Genomic DNA, 24,198 nt, shown 5'->3' on the forward strand with positions numbered 1-24,198 from the left:
GAAGCCAGGCAGGAGAATGCCACCAGGGGACAGTTTCCAGAATGCTGGGGCAGGGTGGTACTTTCTGTAGCGGGCCAGTGGGCAAGCTTCCCTCTCTCAATGGTGCACCTTGTTGTGCCACAGCAGCCCTCACTGTGAGCATCACATACCATACACCCTTATCCAGGATCCCAGTGGGCTCTGCTGGATGGAGCCATTGACACATTCAGGTATTTTGCTTCCAGAGGGCCTGGGGATCCAGCTGGAAGATCATAGTGGTTCAAAGGGATGCTGAGTAAATCCAAAGAAACGTTGTGTGATCCATTGAGAGACCTAAAGGCAGCTGGGCCTGACTATGGTGATGCAGTGTCCTCTCTCTGAGAGAGAGCTGGGCTTCTCAGAAGGAATGCAGGGTACATCCTTCCCCACAATTGATGCATATTGGGACCAACACACATCAGGGCTGCATGCATCAGGACCAATACTGATTAGGACCACACACATCAGAACCACACATATCAGAACCACACACAAAAGAACGGACACACATCAGGACCAACACACATCAGGGCTACATGCATCAGGACCAATACTCATTAGGACCACACACAACAGGACCAGCACACATCAGGACCAACACACATCAGGACCAACACACATCAAGGCTTCATGCATCAGGACCAATACTCATTAGGACTAACACACATCAGAACCACACACAAAAGAACCGACACACATCAGGACTAACACACATCAGGACCAACACACTTCAGGGCTGCATGCATCAGGGCCAATACTCATTAGGACCACACACATCAGAACCACACACAAAAGAACTGACACACATCAGGACCAACACGCATCAGGACCAACACACATCAGGACCAACACACATCAGGACCAACACACATCAGGACCAGTACACATCAGGACCACACACAACAGGACCAGCACACATCAGGACCAACACACATCAGGACCAACACACTTCAGGGCTGCATGCATCAGGACCAGGACACATCAGGAACAACATACATCAGGACCATACGCAACAGGACCAACACATATCAGGACCATATCTATCAGGACCAACCCATAGCAGGACCAACACACATCAGAACCGCGTGTATCAGGACCAACATACATCAGCGCAGCACACATTAGACCCAACAGGCATCGGGCCCAATGTGATTGCAAAAGTCACGATCACCGGCAAACAAAGAAAGCATCCGCTTCCATTTTGCAGCAAGCTCACACAAACAGACCACATAATAGCTGTAGATAAGAAGCCAATTCGAGAATAAAGCCTTGGCTATATAGAAACAGACACAAAGGAAGACAAAGACAGAGGCTGAGGGAAAGGACCCAGCATCTCGGGTCTCCAGAGGATGCGTCAGGAAGATTTTCAGCTCATAACCTAGAATATAGGGTGAGAACCTGTCTCAAAATTCAAAGAGGGCATACCTTGGCCAGTAAAGCACTTGGTGTAGAATACAACAACCTGAGTTTGAACCCCAGGATTCACTTAAAACAAGCCAGGCATGGTGGTGTGTGTTTACAATCTCAGAGCTAGGCAGGAGGAGATGGGTGGAACCTTAGACCCTCCTTGCCGGTCACCTTAGCTTACTTGGTGAATGTTGGGCCTCTGAAAGATGATGTCGCACAAACACAAAAGTGGACAGTGGCTGAGGACGCCCACACATCTGTTCATACACATGCACCTATCCCCCCTCACACACTTCCTAAAGATCCAACGAGAAAATAGAAGGAAAACTGAGAAAAGAGAGCAAATAAGCATAAGAATAAATTATCAGGCACTGATAATTTTTCTCATAGGACATGTATGCACATACATTTTGATAGAAGCATCAAGTTCAAAAGCTCACAGGAAGACAGACAGCAGCAGACAGTCTCCTGTGTGTCACACTGCCTGTCACAGAGGCTGCAGGAGCTTTGAGTAAGTCAGACACTGAAGAGGGTCGTCTTGCCCTGATACAGGGCCTGGTCATCTGGCGTTCTGTGACATTTTAACTCGAGATCAACCAATAATATCCGCCATGATCCACAGCATGGAAATACCTGTGAAAACTTCTAATAAAAACACAATTATGGTTGATATTAAGTTATCATTTATGCTACATTTCCTGTAGAAAAAAAAGAGGTATTTTCTGTTTAGGGCTCCCTGGAGACTCTGTGAACCCACGATGGTAACTTCTGCCCGAGCATAGTAACTCATCCCTGTTACCCACTGAAAAGTGATACTAAATAATTTAACTCTAAATATAGTTCCCTGCTTGGAAATGGGAGAAATTAAAGAACAAATATATGGATATAATAAAAAGGGAATGCACGGGTAAATTAAGGCAAGGCATGCATTCAGCCACGAACTGTAGAATGGGATTGAGGGACTGTCAGGGACTGGTTATCACAGCACAGTTGGACTTATAATTCCCCTTAACAGTGGAAGCCATGTGCACGAGCTCCTGCTGTCTCCTTGCCTAGTCTGTCTCTTATAGGCCAATGCTTGCATCTGCAGGGACAGCGTGAAGGACTGTGGTCACCAAATCTGAGGCCCTGTTCATTGCTGCACCCATGTATCCCCCCACTTTAAGGGCATCTGTTAAACACAGGTCTTTCCAAGAGTGGTATGACCCCATTGCATCTCTTGTCACAGACATGGGATCGATCCCCCTCAGACGACAGCTATACATGGAGCTCTGTTCCCAAGGGACCTCTACCCATACTATAGACATATATGAACAGATAGAATGTGAATTAGATTCTCAGCTAGGAAAATGCCTCCATCAGATCGGCCTATGGACAAATCTGTAGGGCATTTTCCTTGTTGATGATTGATATGAGAGTGTCCAGCCCATTGCAGGGCTACTGTGTGGGCTTCAAGTTACATGTTCCTACATTAGCATCCTCACACATACATCTCCAGGGGACAGCCTCCTTCACAGCTCTTCACTGATGCACAAAACATCACTTATGCCCTCATCATAGGAAAACCGTTTATTGTTTATTGACCATCTCTGCCAACACTCCGAGGAATTGTGCTATCCAGAAGCATAGGGAACAATTGTGGCCTGCTCTGGTGCTACATCCCTAGAGCAGCGTCTACTAAAAACACACTTGGCTGAGAAGGCTTCTGCTACACACTAAGTTTAAACATGGAGATAGTAGTGGCTGTCCTCAGCACAGGTGTCTTGGTTACGGCTCCATCACTGTGAAGAGACACCATGGCCACTGCAACTCTTATAAAGGGACTAGATTACAGTGTATTGATTGAGTCCATTATCATCATGGCAGGAAGCATGGTAGCATGCAGGCAGACATAGTGTTGGAGAGATAGCTGAGGGGTCTACATCTGGATCCACAGGCGGCAAGAAGAAACAGTGAGCCACTAGGCCTGGCTTGAGCTTCTGAAACCTCAAAGCGCCCAGCCCCACCCTCCCCACCCCACCCCCAGTGACATCCTTCCTCCAACAAGGCCACACCTCCTCCTACTGCCACTCCCAATGGGCCTAGGAGGGCCGTTTTTATTCAAGCCACCACACAACAGGCTTTGTGTATGAATGAGGTGCTTCACAGTTCACATTGAAGCCTAAAAAGAAAAGATCTAGCCTAAAGGATTTGAGTATAAGGACTAGCCTCCCCTTGTAGACACATTCAGTGCATGGTCCTCAGAGTTGCTTCCGTGTGTGTGTGTGTGTGTGTGTGTGTGTGTGTGTGTGTGTGTCCATGGGATATTCCTGGGTCTCAAGATAGGATGAAGAGAGAACAGAAAATTTCCTCAGGAGAGCCACATAACAATGTGTGAACTAAATTAGATATTTCCTGACTTGCACGCTAATGTGACCACTGCTCCCCCCTCCCCCTCTCTCCCCTCTCTCCTCTCTGTCTCCCTCCCTCTCCTGTCCCCCTTCCCTTCCCCCCTCATCAAGTCCAATTTGTGCTGCTCATATCCTCCTGAGTATGGCATCATCAACTACAGCATGGTCGACCTACAAAGGACTAGGTCCTTCAAAAAAACTCTTCCCTATCAGCCATCAAGAGCCAAGAGCTCTTCAGCTGAGAATTGGGGAAACCATGAACCCCTTTCCCACTCTATGCTGTTATGTTGACTGACTTTGATCTTGTGCTGACAGCCACAGCCGTTCACAAATGTACCTTGCTGTCACGTCTAAAACTATTTTGCAGCATAGTTACCTTTAGTAGTCCTAGCTGTCCTGGAACTCACTCTGTAGACCAGGCTGTCCTTGAACTCAGAAATCTGCCTGCCTCTGCCTCCCAAGTGCTGGGATTAAAGGCGTGCACCACCACCACCCAGCTATGTGTACCTCTTAGGGTTGTATGATGCAGATGGAAGAATTGATAAATAATACATTAGACACCTCCAGGCTAAGGATGACTCAGCTTTAAGGTGTTTACTATTTCAGAGGTACAGCAGAAATCCCATTCTAGAAAGGGTCCTTTTCAACTGTAGACGTGGGTTGGGGAGGAGCCCTCTAGAGATGCCAGGCTGCAAGTGGAAGCTGGGAAGGTGTGAATCTGTATTTAGTCCCCAGATGAAATTGTGGCTTCCCGAGCATCACACCATGGTGTCTCAATCCTATCTGCTTGGAAGCATGCACACACCTGCGTGAAAGGGAATTTTTTTTTAAATTTTATTTATTTATTTATTTATTTATTTATTTATTTATTTTTGAGACAGGGTTTCTCTGTGTAGCCCTGGCTGTCCTGGAACTCACTCTGTAGACCAGGCTGGCCTTGAACTTAGAAATCCACCTGCCTCTGCCTCCCAAGTGCTGGGATTAAAGGTGTGCGCCACCATCGCCTGGCTAGGGATTTATTTTAGACAGAGCATCATGCTCTGTTCCCATCATGCCCTGTTCCCATCCTAGCCCATCAACTTAACACTAAAAGTCTTTAGGGTGTGGTTAGCTATTTCTTTGGTGCCCTTTTAGGGTGGAGAGGGTGGGCATGATCGAGCCAGTCATTCAGGACTTAATTCTTCCTTGTGTTGTGGTGTGGTTTTCTTTCTTTCTTCCAATTTTTTTTTTTTTATAATTCCTTTGTTTTTGCCATTGCACCTGAGTGTGAAATAGTCTCTGAGTTCTCCAGCTCGAAACTGGGCAGGTGGTTGTGCCCACACCCTGACAACATGAAGGATCTCAACTGATTCCTCTCTACATTTTAGTAGTTTAATGGGTTCATTATAGAGTCTTCCATTTTGTGTGGAATTAGTTTCTCCCCTTCGAATGCTGTAATTAATGTCACTTAAAACAAGACGAGTAAAATACTGAAACCTCAAAAATATCAGGTTCTCTCTGGTCTTTCCCAATCTCTGGCTCTTTAATCACCCCCCACCCACCCACCCACCCTTCCATGAAGGTCCTCAAGCATTTTATGGGGGAGAGTGTGATACAGATATCCCATTGGTGGGCGAGCATCTCATTGACACACACTCTCTGCATTTTGACCAGTAGCAAGTTTCTCCATTAGCCACATCCCCCTGTACAAAGAAACTTCTCGGAAGGAGCCACTGAGAGCTTCACTAATCCAGAAGTAGAAGATATGAATTTAGAGGGTCATTTCATACTTTGTTCATTTTGTAGAATATTGGTTGATAGGTTCACCTCTGGGGCCTTGAGCTCCCCCAATGCCAACACTTTAAAGTGCACCCTCAAAGATTTTTGATAGTATCCATAGAGCACTGTGGCCATCTCCAATACCTGACTGTTGAATTTTACGATTACGAGTGTCTTTTAGAGTCACCTCAACTCATACAGCATAACACTTTCAAGACCTGCTCAACTGCATCTCATACTCCAGTCATCTCTTTTCCCTACAGAATCATAGTTCACCTTCTGGACATACCATATTTTCTCTATCCCATCTTTGGGCTTTATTACTTGAATGACTCCCAGCTTTGGGTTAGCATTGTGCCAGGCTCTACAAGCATGCACATGTGCCTTGTGGGTGCTTGTTCTCTGTTTCCCTGGGCATCTCTTTAATGCAGGAGGTGTTGACCCCAATTGTCAGCCTGTGTCTACCACGCCATGTTTCTCTTCTCTTTTTATACTAACATGATTGGTTCCCAGCCGTTTCTCATCCTCAATACTTTATATATTCCTCGTTCTGTTTCTTAAAGTTCCTATCTCCTGGTGCTCTTTATTCTGCTACAATGATTTTGATTCCTGTCGAAGTGAATCTAGCAAGTGATTCTTTTTTAATCTCTTACCACCTTCCTGACCTCCAGCAGTTTCTTCTTCTGCAGGCTTGACTTGCCTTTGTGACATGGTGCTCAGTTTGAATCTGAGAACACCGGCAGGCTCTGAGCTGTTTCATGTGGGAGATGCTGGTTTGTCCGGGAGGGAGGGGGTCTGTCCTTATTCCTTTCTAGCAGCTATCATTCCCCTGCATCTGTTTGCGTGCACAATGCTCCTGGCATGTTTTGTGTCCTGCCCCGCTTTTTTTTTTTAAAGGAATAACTAAGATTGGCCAGCTCCTGGCTTCTGCACTCTAACTTTCGAGAACATTCCCTGAGTTTTGAGTTCGGTGCTGATGTGGGTTTCCATGGCAACATGTGACTCGGGTTGGGGATGGTGACTGGCCAGCATGCTCTCCTCATCTAACCATCCAACGGAATTCCCCCCCCCCCACACACACACATTTCAACTTTGCAAATTACTGAGATGTTTGCTGGTCACCTGGTCCCCCCGTGCTGCTCTTGTTTGTGGGGCTGAATTGTGGGATTCTGAATTGGCACGTCGTCTATATTCTGACTCTCCATGGCTGTCTGGCATGGACATGTCATTCTTTTTCTGACAAGAGAGACAGAACGGAGGTTGGCAGAAGCTTCCAGGAAGGTCACTTTTTAAAAAAAGGCTGTACCAGCTAAGAAGATCCTTTCCTGTCACTTTTGCTTGATTGGCTAAGCTGATGCAATGTTTGGCACTCCTGCAGCTATCTTAATCTATGAAGAGATAAGCCAGCGCTTCTCAACCTGAGGGTTGCAAACCCCTCCAGGGGTCGAATGACTCTGTCACGTTGGTTGCTTAAGACTATCAGAAAACGCAGCTATTTATATTGCGATTCATAACAGCAGCAAAATTAGAGTTAGGAAGTAGCAACAAAATAATTTTATGGTCGGAATCAGCACAACACGAGGAACTGTATTAAAGGGCCAAAGTGGTAGGAAGGTTGAGAACCACTGCTATAAACCATGAGTTAACATGGTGTGGGATGTAATACATACCTGGAACCCTAGCACTATCAGGAACTGTGTGTCTGTCCTGGCTGGCTTTTGTTATACATTCCTTACTTTTGTTATATGACTAGGGACTGCATCTTACTCAAGCCATTCTTATTAGGTTTAAGAAAATTAAACTACCTTGCCTAATCATTCTTGTTAGTTTCTACTGACACCTTGACCCAAACCTAGAGTCACCCCGGAAGAGAGAAACTCCAGTGGAAAACCGCATTATTCAGATTGGCTGCAAGGCATGCCTGGAAGGGGTTATATCCATGGATGATTGATGTAGGGGGCCCAGGCCCCTGTGGGTGACACCATTCTCTAGGCAGGAGTGTTCGAGGCTCTATGAGAAAGCTAGCTAGCTGCCGCGATCTAGAGAATGAACCAAGAAGCAGCATACTCCACAACTGACAGTTCAGGTTCCTGCTTCAGTTCCTGCCCTGGCTTCCCTCCGTGATGAACTGTGACCTAGGAAGTATAAGCCAAATAACCTTTTCCTTCTCAATTTGCTTTTGGTTATATAACGTTTATCACAGAAAACGAGAACATCAATCTTAACAAATAATCTGATGTGTGCCTGTCAGGCCTCACTTTCATGCGGCCTCATAAATTCAATCACAGCTATCTGTATCTAAACTACAAATTAAATATCAATTACCTCTCTCTTTTTTTGCAGCTCATTCTATTACTTAAAATATATTTGTTTTAAGATGAAGCACATTACCTACAGTAAGTGGAAAATCACCATTGCCTATTATAAGGAGAGGCTCATTACGGGAGAGATTGGATTCTTGTAATGCTTGCCTGCCTGCCTACGAGACTTTGTCAAGAAATCAAAGCCTCAAAAAAACCAAGAAAGCTAGCTGAGCATGAGCCAGAGCATGAGACACCTCTCCAGGCTCCAGCCATGCTGAGGAACTCAGAAGTAGGCAGGCAGGTATCATTCAAGTTCATTCAAACATAAGTGTGTGCGCTGAGAACATCGGTTGCAGATCCACCATGGGGACCTCTGGGAAACCCCCATCCATGAGCAAATTTTACCCATCAGGCTTTATCCATATTTCTCTGAGTTGGTGCCCTGGCTGGCAAGATTCTGAAAATGCAGAATGGGACCTAGGGGCAAAGAGCAATTAGTTATTCTGCTGTGGGTTCCCATCCGTGAAGGCAAATCAAAGCAGATTTGATCGCCGAGATAACAGCATTAGGATGAGACTCTCGGCAAACAAACTTCTTCAAACAAGGAATATGAACTTGAAAGCGATAAGAGATCTTCACTAACTCCCGCTGAGTTCATCGTTGATACAAAAGTGGCTCCTTACCCATGAAATTGCACCTGTCACAGCGACTTCACTTCATTAAGGCGGCTTCCTGATCCAGGCAAGATTATCAGCAACACACAATCTAGGACTCTCGAGCTAATGAAGACTGCCTCTCTCCTGAGTTCCCACAGCTGAGCTTAGGGTTTTAAGATAAGGGAGAAACGGCCAGAGAGAAGGAAGAATTTATAAAGCAAAACAGCCCCCCCACCCACACCCAAAAGCCAAAGCTATCAACATTATCAAAGCATCAACTCAATGAAACATTTTCCAGTTATCCTCGAGAAGAAAGAGACTTCGCCTCACTTCAGCATCACCTGAAATACCGGACCAAGGTTTCCTTTTATTCCACTTACAGAAGATAGTATAAAATGAAAGGTTTCGAAGTGGGTCAGGGATAACTATTGAAGATTCTAATAAATGTGTGGTATTTAATGAAAACATCTATTTTCATTATGTACATTTTGTCAAGTAGAAAACAGATACAGGGTGAAAAAGAAACTCAACCCAAATGTTTCACTGCAAAAAATTAATTTACATTCAGCTTTTCCCGACATCCCAGCTCTGCCTGCAGGAATCCCAGGTGTCAATCTCTGGAGTTTTTCTAGGACAGCATCTGCTCAGATTAATATCCTTCTACGTTTTTCTTGAGTGGACTTCTTTGGACTCATAAACTTGAAACCGTCCTGTAAGTACATGTTTAGACTTGTGTCTTAATCTGTATGTTAACGGAGGCAGTCTTGGTCCGGATTTCATTAATCAGGCAATTACAGGCATCCTCCTGCATACCAGGCACTTGTTTGGAGGCTGCAGATACAGCTGCAGGCAAGACTCAAGTCTGACACCAAGGGAGCTTCCGGTCTAGGCAGTCATGAAGATCAGTCTGCCGGGCTGTCACATTTTGTGACACTGCACTGGGTTGGTGTCCTATAGAAGGTCCGCACAATCACACTGCACAAGCATGTCACTAGCATGGAGTAGACATGGGTTTGATATACCGTGTCCTCCCCCTTACATAAAGCACTGCACAGGCTACTGCAGGTCTCCATTTCCATGTATATGTAAATATGGAGTAAGCATGGGATGAGAAAAGTGCTCCAAATGGGTCACATGACACTATATCCTTCAGAGAAAAATCCTTTGGTAGTCTATCTAGAGTTTTTCTTTATTAAAAGAGAAATTTGCAGAGATGCAGTAGTCTATCTAGAGTTTTTCTTTATTAAAAGAGCCATTTGCAGAGATGCAGGACGAGAGGCCGACTACTCCATGCATTCGAGCTCTTAGAGATAGCCTAGAGATGTGGTGTACTGGAAGGCTTGGGTTGACAGAACAAGGGCAGGGCAGCTTGTACCCCGAGATGAGGTGGTGCCCTCAGATGCTCTACTCTTCCCTTCTATGTCCAGGATGAACACAGCCAATTGTTAACGAGGTGGTTCAAATCCCTTTGTATCTGTGGGCAACGTTACTGCTTATCGACAAGTCATGGCAGATGGCAAACACTGGCCCAGGAGAAATAGGAATACATTAGCTTGACCTTTTCCCCTACTCGTTTCTCCTCTTACGATAGAGAATAAAGGCAAGCATCCAACACATCATCTAGGCATCCATCCATCCATCCATCCATCCATCATTCATTCATGGTTTCACTCATTTATCCATTCATATATCTGTCCTTCCTATCATCTATTTATTATTCATTTAGTCATCCTTTCACTCAGTCATCCATCCATCCATCCACCCATCATCCTCTGCAGAGATATTTTACCAGCCAAGTCTACTCACCTACCATCATCCACATCTCTATCCATCTGCCTAGCCCTCATCCTTTCTATCCATTGTTTATTCATCTAAATATGTATCATTTACTTTTTCTTGTGGTTGTGGCCAAATACCCTATGAGACACACCTTACAGGAGGAGAATTTCTTTTGATTCACAACTTAAGTAGGAATCCAGTCCAGCACAGTAGAGAAAGCAAGAGTGGGCTGGGTATGGTAACCACACACCTTTAATCCTACACGTGGGAGGCAGAGGTGGGCAGAACTCTGGGTCCAAGGCCAGCCTGGTCTACTGAGTAATTTCCAGGACAGCCAGGGCTACACAGAGAAACCCTGACTTGAAAAGACAAATAAGCAAGCAAACAAACAAATTAAAAAAGAAAAAAGAAAGTGTGAGGTGGGTGGGTCACATTACTCATGCAGTTCAGCCGCAGAGGACAGGAAACAGAGCATCAAGCCCCTGGTGATCTACTTCCTCCCAGAAGTTTCCATGATCTCCCAAAACAGGCCTCCAGCTGAAGACTTAGTGTACAAATGAGAAAGCCTATTGGGAGTAGGGGTTTCACATTCAAGCCACAATACCAATCTATCTATCCATCCATCCATCCATCCATCCATCCATCCATCCATCCATCCATCCATCATCCACCCATCCATCCAGCCATCCAGCCATCCAGCCAGCCAGCAATCCAGACAACAAATACTCCCCCACACACTCTGTCCATCACTATCTGTTTTTGCATGCATCTGTCCATCAGGCCTCATGTCAATTGGCTACATGACCACGATGTCACCTTTCATGAGGAGAGTGCTCATTTGGCAAATTGGATCTCTCTCCTGGGCACACTGGGCTGAGATCATGTGAGACCAACAAGTTCTTCTGTATGAGCCACTCCTACCACAGGAACATCTGGAGCAGAGCTCAAACACTGGCAGTCCTCTTTTCCTCTCTTTCTTTTCCAGTCAGGAAAAAAAAAAGGAAGGGCATAGATGAGAGTGACCCAGATTCTGGTAAAGGAAAGCAGAGAGGGATTGATGCCAAACTACCCCTGAATTGGTTTCAAGTGCTTTTGGTAATGAACTAAGGAGGTGGGGACTAAAACAAAGCAGCAATAGCCAGCTCCATATCATGGGAAATAAACATATTCTCCAAACAACTGAGTTTTGGAATTAAGAACTGCATTCCAGGAACAATGCTACCTTCCTCAATTCATCCTTTGATTTTTCGCTCAATTTTTTTTCAGTAATATAAAGAGCCAGAAAAAAAAAAAAAAAACTCAAAGTGACAAAGAAAATGTATGTGACCAGACTAGGAATTCGCCGAGGTTCCGGGAGAGAAAAATAAATCAAGAACTCTAAGTCTCCAAACCGTTCCTTGCCCAGCTGTGAATTGCCTGTTTCTAATTTGGTGGCTATCAGAAGCAGATCCGGGTTTTAATTTCTCCCCGGGTGATTCACGATCGCCTGTAATTCCACAGTGGGCGGCCCACTGTTCCATCAGAAAGTTCCCCCTGCACAAATACAATCACATGCATTATGTTGACATCAGCGCCGTAAAGGTGGGTTGCACCCCTCCTGTAAAAGAGGAGCAAAAGGCTCCCGTGCTTAAGGCACGCGGAAACACTCACTCTGTGAGAGATAACCCGCAATTCTGACACCTCTGAGGTGAATCAGAAAGAAGTGACAACTTTCTGTATTGTTGGAGACATCCTTGCGGATGATAGATCCTCTGTGGCCCTGGGTAGGTCCACGATGAACAGAACCCTACTGCCCCTATCTGGGATACTCTGCCCATTTTACCTAGAGCCATCGATGACAGACAGCACACACCAAAAACCACTTGCAAACCTAGGAGCAACAGAAGCCACCCTGGCAGAGAGTCTGAGCACAGCACCAGCCAGGTGGGACTTACCTCTTTTCAGAGGCAGCAGATTTTTTCTCGCAAACAATGACAGCCGGAGCATACTTCCCCGTGTACTCGGTGCTCTGCTTGACATCCCAGATGGAAGAGCTGCTGGCTCTCACGGCAACAATGCTCACGCCTTTCTTAACCTTGGCCCTGTCGAAGACAGAAAGTGCAGGTTTGAGATAGCCCTGGGGAAGTCCCGGTGCAGCCTTGGTACCCAGGGGGACATGAGGAGCATTTGCACATCCGTAGCCTTGTGGTTAGGAACTCACTCATCCGGGAATCGGGTTTAAACACAAATTTGTCACCATATTTCCTATCCATCTGTCACAGTTCCCCCCCCCACCTCACCCCACACCCCAGTTATCCCCAACTCTTACAGAAGGAGCTGGCAAAAACGTGATGGCCTTCAGCAAACATCTGCTACATGCGGAAATATAATGTCTCTATTAATTAAAAGACAACATATAAAACAACGACTGTAAAACCTACCTGAAATCCCTTATAGTGAGTAGTTGGGAAATGGAAATAAGCCAAAAGAAAAAAAAATACAGATGTAACATTCATAATAAGGGAGCGCCTGCAGGGAGAGGGTTCTGAGGAACCAACAAACCATGCGAACAACAAGGACTACCTCTGACTTTCCCAGCAGCGTCAGAGTTCCACCCAGGAGAACTGAGGCTCAGACCAGTGAGAAGATATTCATGAGACCAGGCATATAGAGGGACTGGGCACATAGTAGGGCTAGCCAAGTTCTATGCTTCTGTTCCCTCCTGACATTCTGACCATTTTTATTGCCTCACCAGAGCCTGCGTCATCATCTTCGTCGTCATCATCATCATCATCACCATCACCATCACCAAAGATACAACACTCATCTTGATCACCATCACCACCGCCGCAGTCCCTGTCTTCTCCTTCACCACAAACCTTCTTCAACATCATCACCATGACAACCACCACCACCATCATCACTATACCCATCTTTTTCATCAGCACCACCATTCCCATCTTCTCCCTCCTCCTCCTCCTCCTCCTCCCTCTGCACTATGGATTACTTACCATCAACTGGGTGCTATTCTAAATTCATTATAGTTATATATCATTTCCTCCTCAAATAATCTGCTAGGTCATTTGTAAATTTTGTTTCTCACATGACTCCAGAGAAGAGGAACAGGCCTTGAGCTGCAGGCAGTGAAGGAACTCTGGACAGCTGGAGTGTGATGGGCACGGCTCTGGCAGCCCTTGCCCTTCTTCCCCATTCCCCCGACCTTGCTTAAAAACTCTTAGATCATATCCCTAAAGCCAGCCACAGAGATCTATTCCTTTATTTGGCCACTTCTCTTTCTGAGCCTGACGACCAAGGTCCAGCTATCAAAGTATTGAAGTCCAGCAATCAAAAGCTCCCTTTGGCTCACCTAATTAACATTCCCAATTAAAATCAAACACCTCATCCTAACCCAGGATGAACTTTATAAACTTTACCTTTATAAACTGCCATTGGCCTATGGGCTATGTCTGTCTCCTCTCTATCCAGAGGCAGTCCTTTGTCCTCTGGGAACAAATAGCTCTCTTCCCTCTTCCTTGTTCCCTTCCCTTTCTCCCTCTTCCTCTATCTCCTGGGTTTGTCCTTTACTCCCTGCCCTCTGTCCCTCAGGGACAGATATATTTCCTTTGTTCTGAGAACTTGGTCTTGGGCTGTCCTGGGCAGATATCTTGCTTTCAGGTAGAACAACACTCTGGGCTCTCCCGGCATGTCTGTGAACTCCTGCTATCAGAGCTGATAAAACTGATTGTGTTACCTTCTCTGCTACTCAGTGCTGGCTGGTTTGTGTCACGCTGCCCGATGTCAACTCGTGATTTGGCTGAGGACACATTCACCAAGGCAGTCCACTTCCTACCTGAGACTCCATTTGCCATCTCTCCCTCTCTTCTCCCTTCATTATGGAAGGGAACTACGTGGCCCCATGGGCTTTTCTGCAAACTACAAATACCCCTGCCCTCACACAGAAGCTGGATGACAGAGGAAGACGAGAAGCTCGTTTGGCACGCATGTCCTTGTTTCTTTCTAAGAAATTTCAAAAGAAAAAGCCTCTGTGCCATGGGAAGTCTGTGGCAAAAGGGCAACACGGTGATTTTCACAGTTTGATTTACAAACTGCCTTGTAGACGTGAAGAATTCGTGTTTCCTACTGTGCCTTCCCTTTCTTATTCCTTGGGGAGAATATAAAGAGCTTAGAAGAAAAAGTACCAAGGAATGCCTAGACACTTTGGTTTTCCGGGGGAGGAGATGGTGATACTAGCAGCAGTCTGTGTCACGCACGTGCTCTATGTTATATTCATGTGATCAGAAGAGGAACCCCCAGTTCCTGTCCGGAACCTCTGAAATGTTTACTGTTAGAGGCAACACAATGCTCTGAGAATTGGGTATAGAAGTGTCTTAGTTAAGATTTTACTGCTGTGTACAGACACCATGACCAAGGCAAGTCTTACAAAGGACAACATTTAATTGGGGCTGGCTTACGCATTCAGAGGTTAAGTCCATTATCATCAAGGTGGGAACATGGAAACATCTAGGCAGTCATGGTGCAGGTGGAGCTGAGAGTTCTACATCTTCATTTGAAGGCTACTAAAAGACTGGCTTCCAGGCAGCTAGGGTGAGGGTCTTAAAGCCCATACCCACAGTGGCACACCTACTTCAACAAGGCCACACCTACTCCAAGAGGGCCATGCCTTCTAATAGTACCACTCCCTGGGCCATGCATATACAAACTATCACAAGAAGGAAACAGAGACATGCCTGTTCTGTACCATTACTAGTTCTATTGGAAACAGTTTTATACATACTTTGCAGAAGAGGGTACCAAATAGCCATGGTCCTGAAAGGCCATCAGCAAGACTGGGAGTGTTACTACAGATAAGATAGTAGGAGAGTTCCTATCCTCCCCTAGCTGAGAACAGTGGGACTCCTATGTTTATACTATGCCTATAAGATGATTCACATCTAGCACCTGGTAGCCTAGAGAGGCCAGAAATATTGGCAAATTGAGGGCACCCTGTGACTAGTCCTCATTACAACCCTATGCTCCTGGACTGAGCTGTGGTGGTTTGAATATCCTTGGCCCATGGGAAGTACTTCAATCAGATGGTGTGGTTTTGTTTGGAGTAGGTGTGGACTTGTTAGAGGAACTGCATCACTGTGGAGGTGAGATTTGAGGTCCTAAGTTCAAGCTCTGCTCGGTGTGGGAGAGAACCTCCTTCTAGCTCTCTTTGGAAGACAGTCTCTTCTGGCTGCCTTCAGAACAAGATGCGGAACTCTTGGCTCCTCCAGCACCATTGTCTGCCTGCATGTTGCCATGCTTCCTGCCATGATGATAATAGACTGAACCTCTGAAACTGTAAGCCAGCCTAAATGCTTTCCACTATATGAGTTGCCCTGGTCATGGTGTCTCTTCACAGTGATGTAACCCAAACTAGACATGAGGGAAGCATCTTCCCTCAATGTAACATGTCATGGCCATTTGCTTGGGGGAACTGAGGTTCATGCTGTGTAGTTTCACAGGAAGAAGATTCTTGGAGGTTGTGCCCAGCTTCCTCCAGCTATGGCCCATTCCTTTTCCCTTTTGTTTACTATAGTTTGTGTGCTTCTCCAGGCATAAAGTTGAGCAGCACACATGACTACAGGTTAAACCCTTTGAGTCTTCCTAGTGACTTGTTGGAGTTGGCGGTAGTCTTGAAGATTGATAGTTTCCTGCTGGAGGACTACACTTTTCAGATCCCCTTATGGACTATGGGAGTTATTTCCACTCCTGTAAAAGTTATAGCTAGCTTCTTCCTATGGAAATTTTCTCTCACCCACCCACATGGCATGGGACTTATGACCCATCCAACCATGTGGGTGAGATCTGAGATGAACCCCTCATTGTGTTTCAGTCAACAGATACAGTTCTGCCTAGAAGTCAGACTTGTCTGTCCCCTCCTCTACTAACCCCCTGCTGCCTTTTCTGGCTCCTTTAGTCTGCCTATAATAATATATCAGGGGCATTGACTCCTCACAATATACACATTAGTGTACAATGACAGGGGAATTGACCATTTATGGATAGTCTTATACAGTATGTAGTTTCTACTACCCCGTTCCAGGCAGACCATGCTACCAGTCCCTGCCCTGATTCCCTTGGAACTATGGATGAAAGACACACATACATATTAGCTTATCTTTGCTTTGTAGCTCAATGGCCAGGCACTTGTAAACCTCCCACAGCTAACCTGCCTTACCTTCACTCCCAGCTCAACACCTCTAAATCTTCCCTCAACTTAGTTGTCCAGTTACCTTCTCCTTGCTCAGCACCCTAAATCTGCCCTCAGCTTAGTTGTGTTTCTAGTCTCCAGCATGCTACCCCAGGCCCAGTCAGGGAAGTGGCCAATAACCACTCTACCTGAGATCTCACATGGATGGTAGCTCTTTCTCCTTCTGAAACATTTGAATCTCCTTTCCTCTTCTGCATCTCCTATCCTGCCTTCGGGAACCTGGAAGTCCTGCCTCTTTCACCTAGCCATTGACCTCTAGCATCCTTTATTGATCGATCAAGAACCAACTGGGGAACACGACCTTCAGCATTCGTATGCAGATTCCTGATCAAAGCATCAGAACCACCCCCTACAGTCTTAGGTGCTAACACTAACAATTTTAGAAATGGATTGTAGTTATGGCAGGCATTGTGTCCATGGGTGAAATGAACAAGCTTTGTGCGAGTTTTATTCTTCTGGAGTTGGGATAGGACCCAGGACCTTATGTGTGTTCGACAAGCATCCTATCACCAGGTGACACTCTCAGCCCATGTTTTGTATTTCAGATCACAACTACACTAGAACATGCTTTGAATGCATCATTTATAAAGGTGAGGTTTTACATCCAAGCCTCAAGTCCATCTGGCTTGGATACCCAGGAGAATCTTCTGGCAAAAAAATACATTTTGGCTCTTGCTTTGTACAAACTTGAGTAAATTATAGGCAGTCAGGCATGCTGGTGAAATGGCTGGGGAGATGGTCCGGTGCAGGATGTGCTTACTAAGTAAGCATGAGTTTGATCCACAGAACCTATGTAAAATCTGGGTGCAGAGGGAAGAGCTTGTAATCCCAATGCTAAGGAAGTGGAGACAGGAAGATCTCAGGGACTTGCTTGACAGCTAGTCTGGTTAGATCACTGAGTGCCAGGTCTTACTACTTCAAAAGCAAGGTGAGATGATTAAACCCCTGAGATCAGCCTGTGGCCTCCACATGTACCTGTGTGGTGTTGCACACACATGGAAATCTGCTAGTGTAAGACTTCACTCACCATAGACAGCTATTCTTCCAAGATATGTTAGAATGGATTATAGAGGCTGCCCCAATTACTGTGCACTGGAATTTTATTGAATCAAATTTGCTTTAAATAAATAGGTCATCAGCCTGGTTTTGGCAATCTCTTATTCTCTGGACGTTTCTGGTACATAGGCCTTAGCTGACATATAATGGGCTTATATTTTACTCAGATTTTAATCCTAAGTAGGTCATTTAGAATTTGGATGATGTTTCTCAGCAAGTGGTTTTTCAAATGAATGGGGTTATTTATTTAGCCCTTAAATTACCTGAAGTTTTCTCTAGCTACAGTGGTCTTGAAGAAGAATTTCTAAGACTTACTGTAGAACACTGGATTCGCCTCTCTCATGACTTTCCAAGGAAAACACACGCATAGCCTGTGCAGCTGACACGGAGTAGGAAAGAGATGTTTGCCTGGTGGAAGCCCGCTCCATGTGTGAGCATCCCATACAAACATCTGCAAGGTTAGCTGCCAGCTCCTTGGAGATGGATCTGAGGTGTTTACAGAACACGGCCAGCCCCCGTTAATCATTCTGAAACATTTCCTTTCAGAGTTGTAAGTGGCAGCCTGTGGAAGCCCATGGCAGGCAGTTCTTAGAACCCGTGAAGACTGGCTTCACTGGGTCTGAACCAAATGTCAGTTCCCTCTTTGTTTATGACAAGCGGGTTCCTTATAGTCATTAATGGAAGTTTATAACCCACTTGTGGTTCCATAAATACAGGTTATCCTGACAGCCTCATTACCAGAGATAAACACAGCACTTGATTTCCAAAGACACTTTATTGTAGATTTACATTTAATAACACATCCACCATGGTGAGAGTAGAAAAGCCATAATTTTCCCTAGAGTATGCCCATGCAGTATAGGCTGACACAGACAGACCCTGCTAGGGGTTAGGGAATGCCGTGCTTTTAAAACATAATAGAGCAAACTGTAAAGACTAGAGACGTGTGTTACGTGTGATGTTTATATTATGTATATAGCATATGCACAATGTATACCCACACTGCCCCAAGCACAGGATGCAGACGTAACTGAAATGTATGGGAATAGCTGGCAGCCTAGATGCTGAATACAGGGGCATGCTGGTTATGTTTGTGCCTCTACCTGCCTCTCTATGCCCTAGTCTCTGACTCTGGATTACTGCTTAAGCAATCTGCAATGATGATCTTAATTGTAGATCATACATTCAGGATGTCTGTCCACTACCTTGATGAAGAGGTCGACAGTCAACCCAAGCCAGCTGTCCTAGTCAGGGTTTCATTGATATGAAGAGACACCATGGCCAAGGCAACTCTTATCAAGGAAAATATTTAATTACGGATGGCTTACAGTTTCAGAGTTCAGTCCATTATCAGCATGGCTGGAAGCGTGGCAGTGTGCAGGTAGACATAGTGCTGGAGGAGCTGAGAGTTCTACATCTTAATCTGAAGGCAGCCAGGAGGTTACACCCACTGAGTGTAACCTGAGCGTTTAAGACCTCAAAGCCCTGACTCCACTAAGACATACTTCCTCTAACAAGGCCACACCTCCTAATAGTGCCACTCTCTATGGTCAGGCATTCAAACACAGGAGTCTATGGGGGCCATACCTATTTAAACCACCACACCAGCCTACCCAAAAGCCCTCTCCTGGGAATTCACCAAGCACTGAGCCCTAGTAACCTTCCTCTTTCTCTTCCCTTCCCTCCGACCTTGCTTCTTTTTCTCTAGTCCCTGACATTAATATATACAAGTTGGATGTTTATTAGCATATGCAAATGAACATTTACCCTCAACATATGCAAATGATCCAGTCCATTAAGGTCTACAGGTGTAAATAGTCCTCTAGTATTAACATGTGCAAGCTACTCCCAAATATTAACGAATGCAGGTAGTCCCTTGTATTAACATATGCGAATAAGCCTGTAGCATTGACATAGGCAAATGATCTCTTAGCACTACCATATGCAACAGGCTCCAGGCATTAACATATGCAAATGATCCCTGCATTAATATGTGCAAATTATCCCTTAGCACTAGCATGTACAAATGGAACCTGTCACTCGCATATACAAATTCACCTGACATTACCTTATGCAAGCATTTCTGGATCTAACTCTCTCAGTCTGTTCTTTTAAACTATGAAATAGCCACCACCCTCCCATTTGGTACCTCTTAAACTAGACTAGAGGTTATTCATCTGCCATAAGGCTGACTGAAGTGCCATCAAAGACCCCTAAAACAGGCTTGCTTTGGGCAAAGGTATTACTCTTCTCCGATGCAGCAGCTCACAGTGGGCCTTGGTGGTGAGTGGCTGTGATCCACTCAGCTATTCAGAGATCAAAGCTGATCATGGATGGTCCTGGTGTTTCCAGGCCCTGTTTTGCAGCACCTCGGTCCTGAGCGCCCCAGCCAGTGGGAAGAATGAAGGGCAAAGAATGGGGGCAGGGCAGGTGGCAATACAAGCTCAAGTACACTCACAGTCTATGGAAGGCATTTAATGTCTTGGCCACATATGGTCACAGACGAAAAGGCTTCTGGGAAGCCAATCCCCACCAGGATGTGACCACAGTGATACCCAAGGAGAGTTGGGCCTGTGGATGGCTTACACTTTTACCTCAGTTAAATGTGACCTGTATCCTCGAGACCACGGGCAGAGCTAAATCCCTCTGCATCACTGCACACAGGCCCACTACAGAGAAGCCCCACCTGAACCAGTAAGCATTTCATGCAGGCACATTTGTGAATGATTTGATATGTGGATTTATTAAAAGCGCCTGTGTGCTCAATAAAAGGGATACCAGAATGGAAGTTAGAAGTGATGGAAGAGAAATAAATTGGGCTCAAAAGGAGAAATTTGAATATTTCTGTTCCTTGTGAGATTTATTTAAAAATTGTGAGTGCAGATATTTGTGGCAGAGGAGGATACAGAAGAGAAGAAATTTAAGAGAAAATTGAGACAAAGTAAAAGACAGGAGGGGAAGAGGCACAGGATGGGGAGAAATATTTTGAGAAGTTCAGTCCATACAGAGTTCAAAGTATGAAGGGAAAGCTTTGGGTGGCCTGTAAGTACAGTATATGTGCCCAAAGGAATGTTCTAGAACTAGAAAGTAATACTGGCTGCTGGGCAGTGGTGGCACACACCTTTAATCCCAGCACTTGGGAGGCAGAGGCAGGCAGATTTCTGAGTTCGAGGCCAGCCTGGTCTACAGAGTGAGTTCCAGGACAGCCAGGGCTACACAGAGAAACTCTGTCTTGAAAAACAAAAACAAACAAATAAACAAACAAACAAAAACCAAAAATGGCCTAACACCCTAACAGAGTCCATAATCCACAACCTGCTCTGGGATTCCCAGGAATCTGAGAATGGAAAGACAGAATGGACATCCAAGCAGCTTCCTGTTCAAGAGGAAAAGCTTGCTGGGAGCTTCCTTTCCTGAATCCTGAAGGGTAAAATGTTTTTCCAGAGCCTCCTCTCTCAGGACACGAAGTCCTGCTAGGCTCCAGCAAGCTTCACTCACAGCTGCGGAGGCCCTCCCTATCATCAGAGCAGCAGAGAGATTACTCCCAGCTGGACACCAACATAGGCTGTACAGGCCTCCTGATCGATACAGGAGAACACACATTTACCCCTCAGTTCAAAGACCAGTAGATAGTGTGCTAGATTTTGGAAACGCTTCCTGTCCCTTGTATTCTCTCATTAACTGCAGCCAAGAATAAAATAACTTCCATTTTCGGCGGCATGGCAGCCAGGTACCCCATGGGTAATCACTCTGCTTCTAAATTTCTAAGTGATCTTGACCACAGGACTTCCTGCCAAGTCCACACATTATACAATGGTCAGCTCTAGCTGTGTCTCAACACTGTCCTGGCGAACAGGCATGAGCTTTCCTGGATACCACCCCCGGCTGTCCTGTGAGAGTCGTGTCCCCATGCCCCCATGTTCCTTTAGAGAGGCATAGGGCCGGACCTTAGAGCACAGGGATACAGTCTTTCCTAAGCCTCTTCAATCCTAACCTGAAAACTGTAGTAGTTTGAATGAGAAATCTCCCCCAAAGGCTCAGGGAATTGGCACTGTTACAGGATCTTTAAAAGGTAGAACCTCATTGGAGGAAGTGGTTTGCTGGGGGCGGTTTAGCGAGTGTACAGCCTTCCGGTTTGATCTCTGCTTCCTATGTGTGATACACTCTGGCTGCCACACCATCCTCACATTATGGAGACTCCCTCCCCCACTCCCCGCCGGAGCCAATATAAACTCTTCCACAGGTTGCTTTTAGTCATGGTGTTCTATTGAAGCAACAGAAAATTAACTAATCTAAGGGCTCTGCCAATGTATGCAGGCAGCTAAGACTGACCCAGCCGGGAGTGCAGCACCAGGGTGATCAATGTCAGGCAATTCCAACTTGATAGCAGGAAACATATTTTAATGTGCCTTGTTGGTGTTGGCATATATGTTTATAAAGCTGGTACTTTCCACGGTTGAAATACTGTGTGCTACATATAACGCATCAGGCAGATAACAAAACCGTTGACATGAGAAATAAATATTTTGAGAAATGGTGGCTATTCTTTCATGCCTATGAGCCTTCTGGCACACTGCCAGGATGTACACACGTCAGAGAGGCACATGAGTACATCAAACCCCACTGCGGGATCTATATGTTCCAGTCTCAGCAAGGGTGACAGGGGATATCCAGACACCCCACCCCCACCCCCTCCGCACCTGGCCGTCAAACAACTGCCACCTACTAGAGATTAAAAGGGAAAAGGGCAAAGGCCAAGAAGAATTTGCTCCCAAGGAGGGAGGGACCCCATCCTTAAGTGGGACAGAGCCAAAAGGCAGGTGTGTCATCAGGAAAGGGTATGGCCAGGAAAGAGATGTGGTAGTGTGATGGATGTGGCTTCCAGAAAGAGGTATAGCTTCTGACTGGCTAGGTCCCCGTACTGCACAACTTGTGGTGAACCTTGGGTTAGCTAAACACTGAGAGGCTATGAAGGGAGAGCCTGTGCTATGAAATCCACAGTACAGACCACACTGAGGTAGAGCATCATGGGCTGGAGCCCACCCATGCCTTTATTCCCAAGGCAGTTGTACCCACCTTCTACGTAGGTTCAGGCTGTCTCTAGACTTTGCTTTCACCCCCCCCCCTTCCCAATATTTAAGGTACTCTGTCACCTTTCCAAAAATTTACAAGCTGATCTGGGCACACAAACACACCCAAGCCAAAACAAAAGCCAACCAACCAAACAAAACAACAACAACAACAACAAAGCCCCAGCCTACTGTTAGCAGTCACTAACAGTGTTAGCAGTGTGAGACTCCATTAGTAGGACCTCAGCGTGTTAAGTATGTGCCATGTGTGTGAATGCATGAGCCAGCTGGCGAATGCACTGAGAGTTAAGAGAACAGCCAGATGTCCCATGACTACACCTTTACCATCAACCTCTTAGCCCCCGTTCTCCTATGTACCTCTTTATTCATGTATTATTTGTCATTCCATACAAATAGGATAAAGCCCTGGCCACATGGCCATCAAACTGAAACACTGGCCATCCAGGGAGGTTCTGGTCATGTGGAGTATAACATAAACAGTGATAAGTAACACGCTGCACATCTGTATGTGACAGCTGTGTGTGAGGCCGGCTGCTGTGATCGCAGACCAGCCAGGTTTTTTTTGTTTTGGTTTGTTTTGGTTATTTTTGTTGTTGTTGTTGTTTTTAATCAACTCCAAAGATAAATGAACCAGCCTGATGCAGAAGGCTGCCTGGCTGTGGACCAACCCAGGAACGAGCACTCGCTGAAGGGAGGGCCCAGCCGCAGAGCACCGCAGCTGGACCTGTGTGGCATTACGAAGTCCCCTCCCAGGCCAGCTGCTTGCTTGGTGGACTCTGGATGGCTTCTATCAGAGCCTCTGCATTCCCAGCGTAGGCTGAGTGGCTTCCTTGGCTGCTGTAGTGACCACCGACTCTCTGAGGCTGTATCAGAGCTTAGAGCCTCCTGAAGTCTTACAGATCCCGGATGTGCAGCTTTCCTCTTCCCAACTTAGTGCAAATAAGATGGCCAATGGCCCATTTCCCTTCTGGCTTTAACTCAGGGGAGATATGACAGAGATGGATGGAGAAGGTTGTCAACTGTAGCAATGTAGAATGGCAAGGAGAAAGTTGGCAAGGGCCGGAGGGCTTTGACTCTGGCCACTAGGGAATGGTACATTGCACCACCAAGGCCCATATTCTGTAGCTATGGCTACTGCAGGCCACACCTTCAGCAGCTCCTGCTGCTGGAGGCTGACCACTCGACAGCTGCAAATGCCAGCTCATTAACATCCAGAGCAACAAGTCCCCATGCTGAGGAGAGAGAGCCGTGAGCCTTTGGCTTCTAAAGCCCACAGCAGTAAGCCTCTGGCTTTGAAGGCTTGGAGTGGTGAACCTCTGGATTTGCCAGTACAGTCCCCATGCCTGGGGCACCCCAGGTCCAGGATCGCCAACTTTTACAAAGCCTCACTGACTCATGATCCCTATGTGACTAGAGCAGAAAGACCTAAGACTGACTCAGATCTGAAGCACAGGCTGCTTCTACAAGTCAACGCTCACCTTCTTCTTACCTCATTTTGAAATA

The 24,198-nt window shown here is 45.9% G+C and overlaps 1 protein-coding gene across 2 annotated transcripts in view; it reads right to left on the bottom strand.

The window, feature by feature from the left end:
• The window catches only part of Tmem132d (transmembrane protein 132D), a 651,137-nt gene that overhangs the window by 331,682 nt on the left and 295,257 nt on the right, over positions 1 to 24,198 (bottom strand). For both annotated transcript variants that reach the window (XM_031338040.1, XM_031338041.1), the window contains exon 3: positions 12,246 to 12,392. In XM_031338040.1, coding sequence (XP_031193900.1) covers positions 12,246 to 12,392 — 147 coding nt within the window. The remainder of the gene's footprint in view (positions 1 to 12,245; positions 12,393 to 24,198) is intronic.

The sequence above is a fragment of the Mastomys coucha genome, unplaced genomic scaffold (genome assembly GCF_008632895.1).
Source record: "Mastomys coucha isolate ucsf_1 unplaced genomic scaffold, UCSF_Mcou_1 pScaffold22, whole genome shotgun sequence".
NCBI classification, from domain to species: Eukaryota; Metazoa; Chordata; class Mammalia; order Rodentia; family Muridae; genus Mastomys; species Mastomys coucha.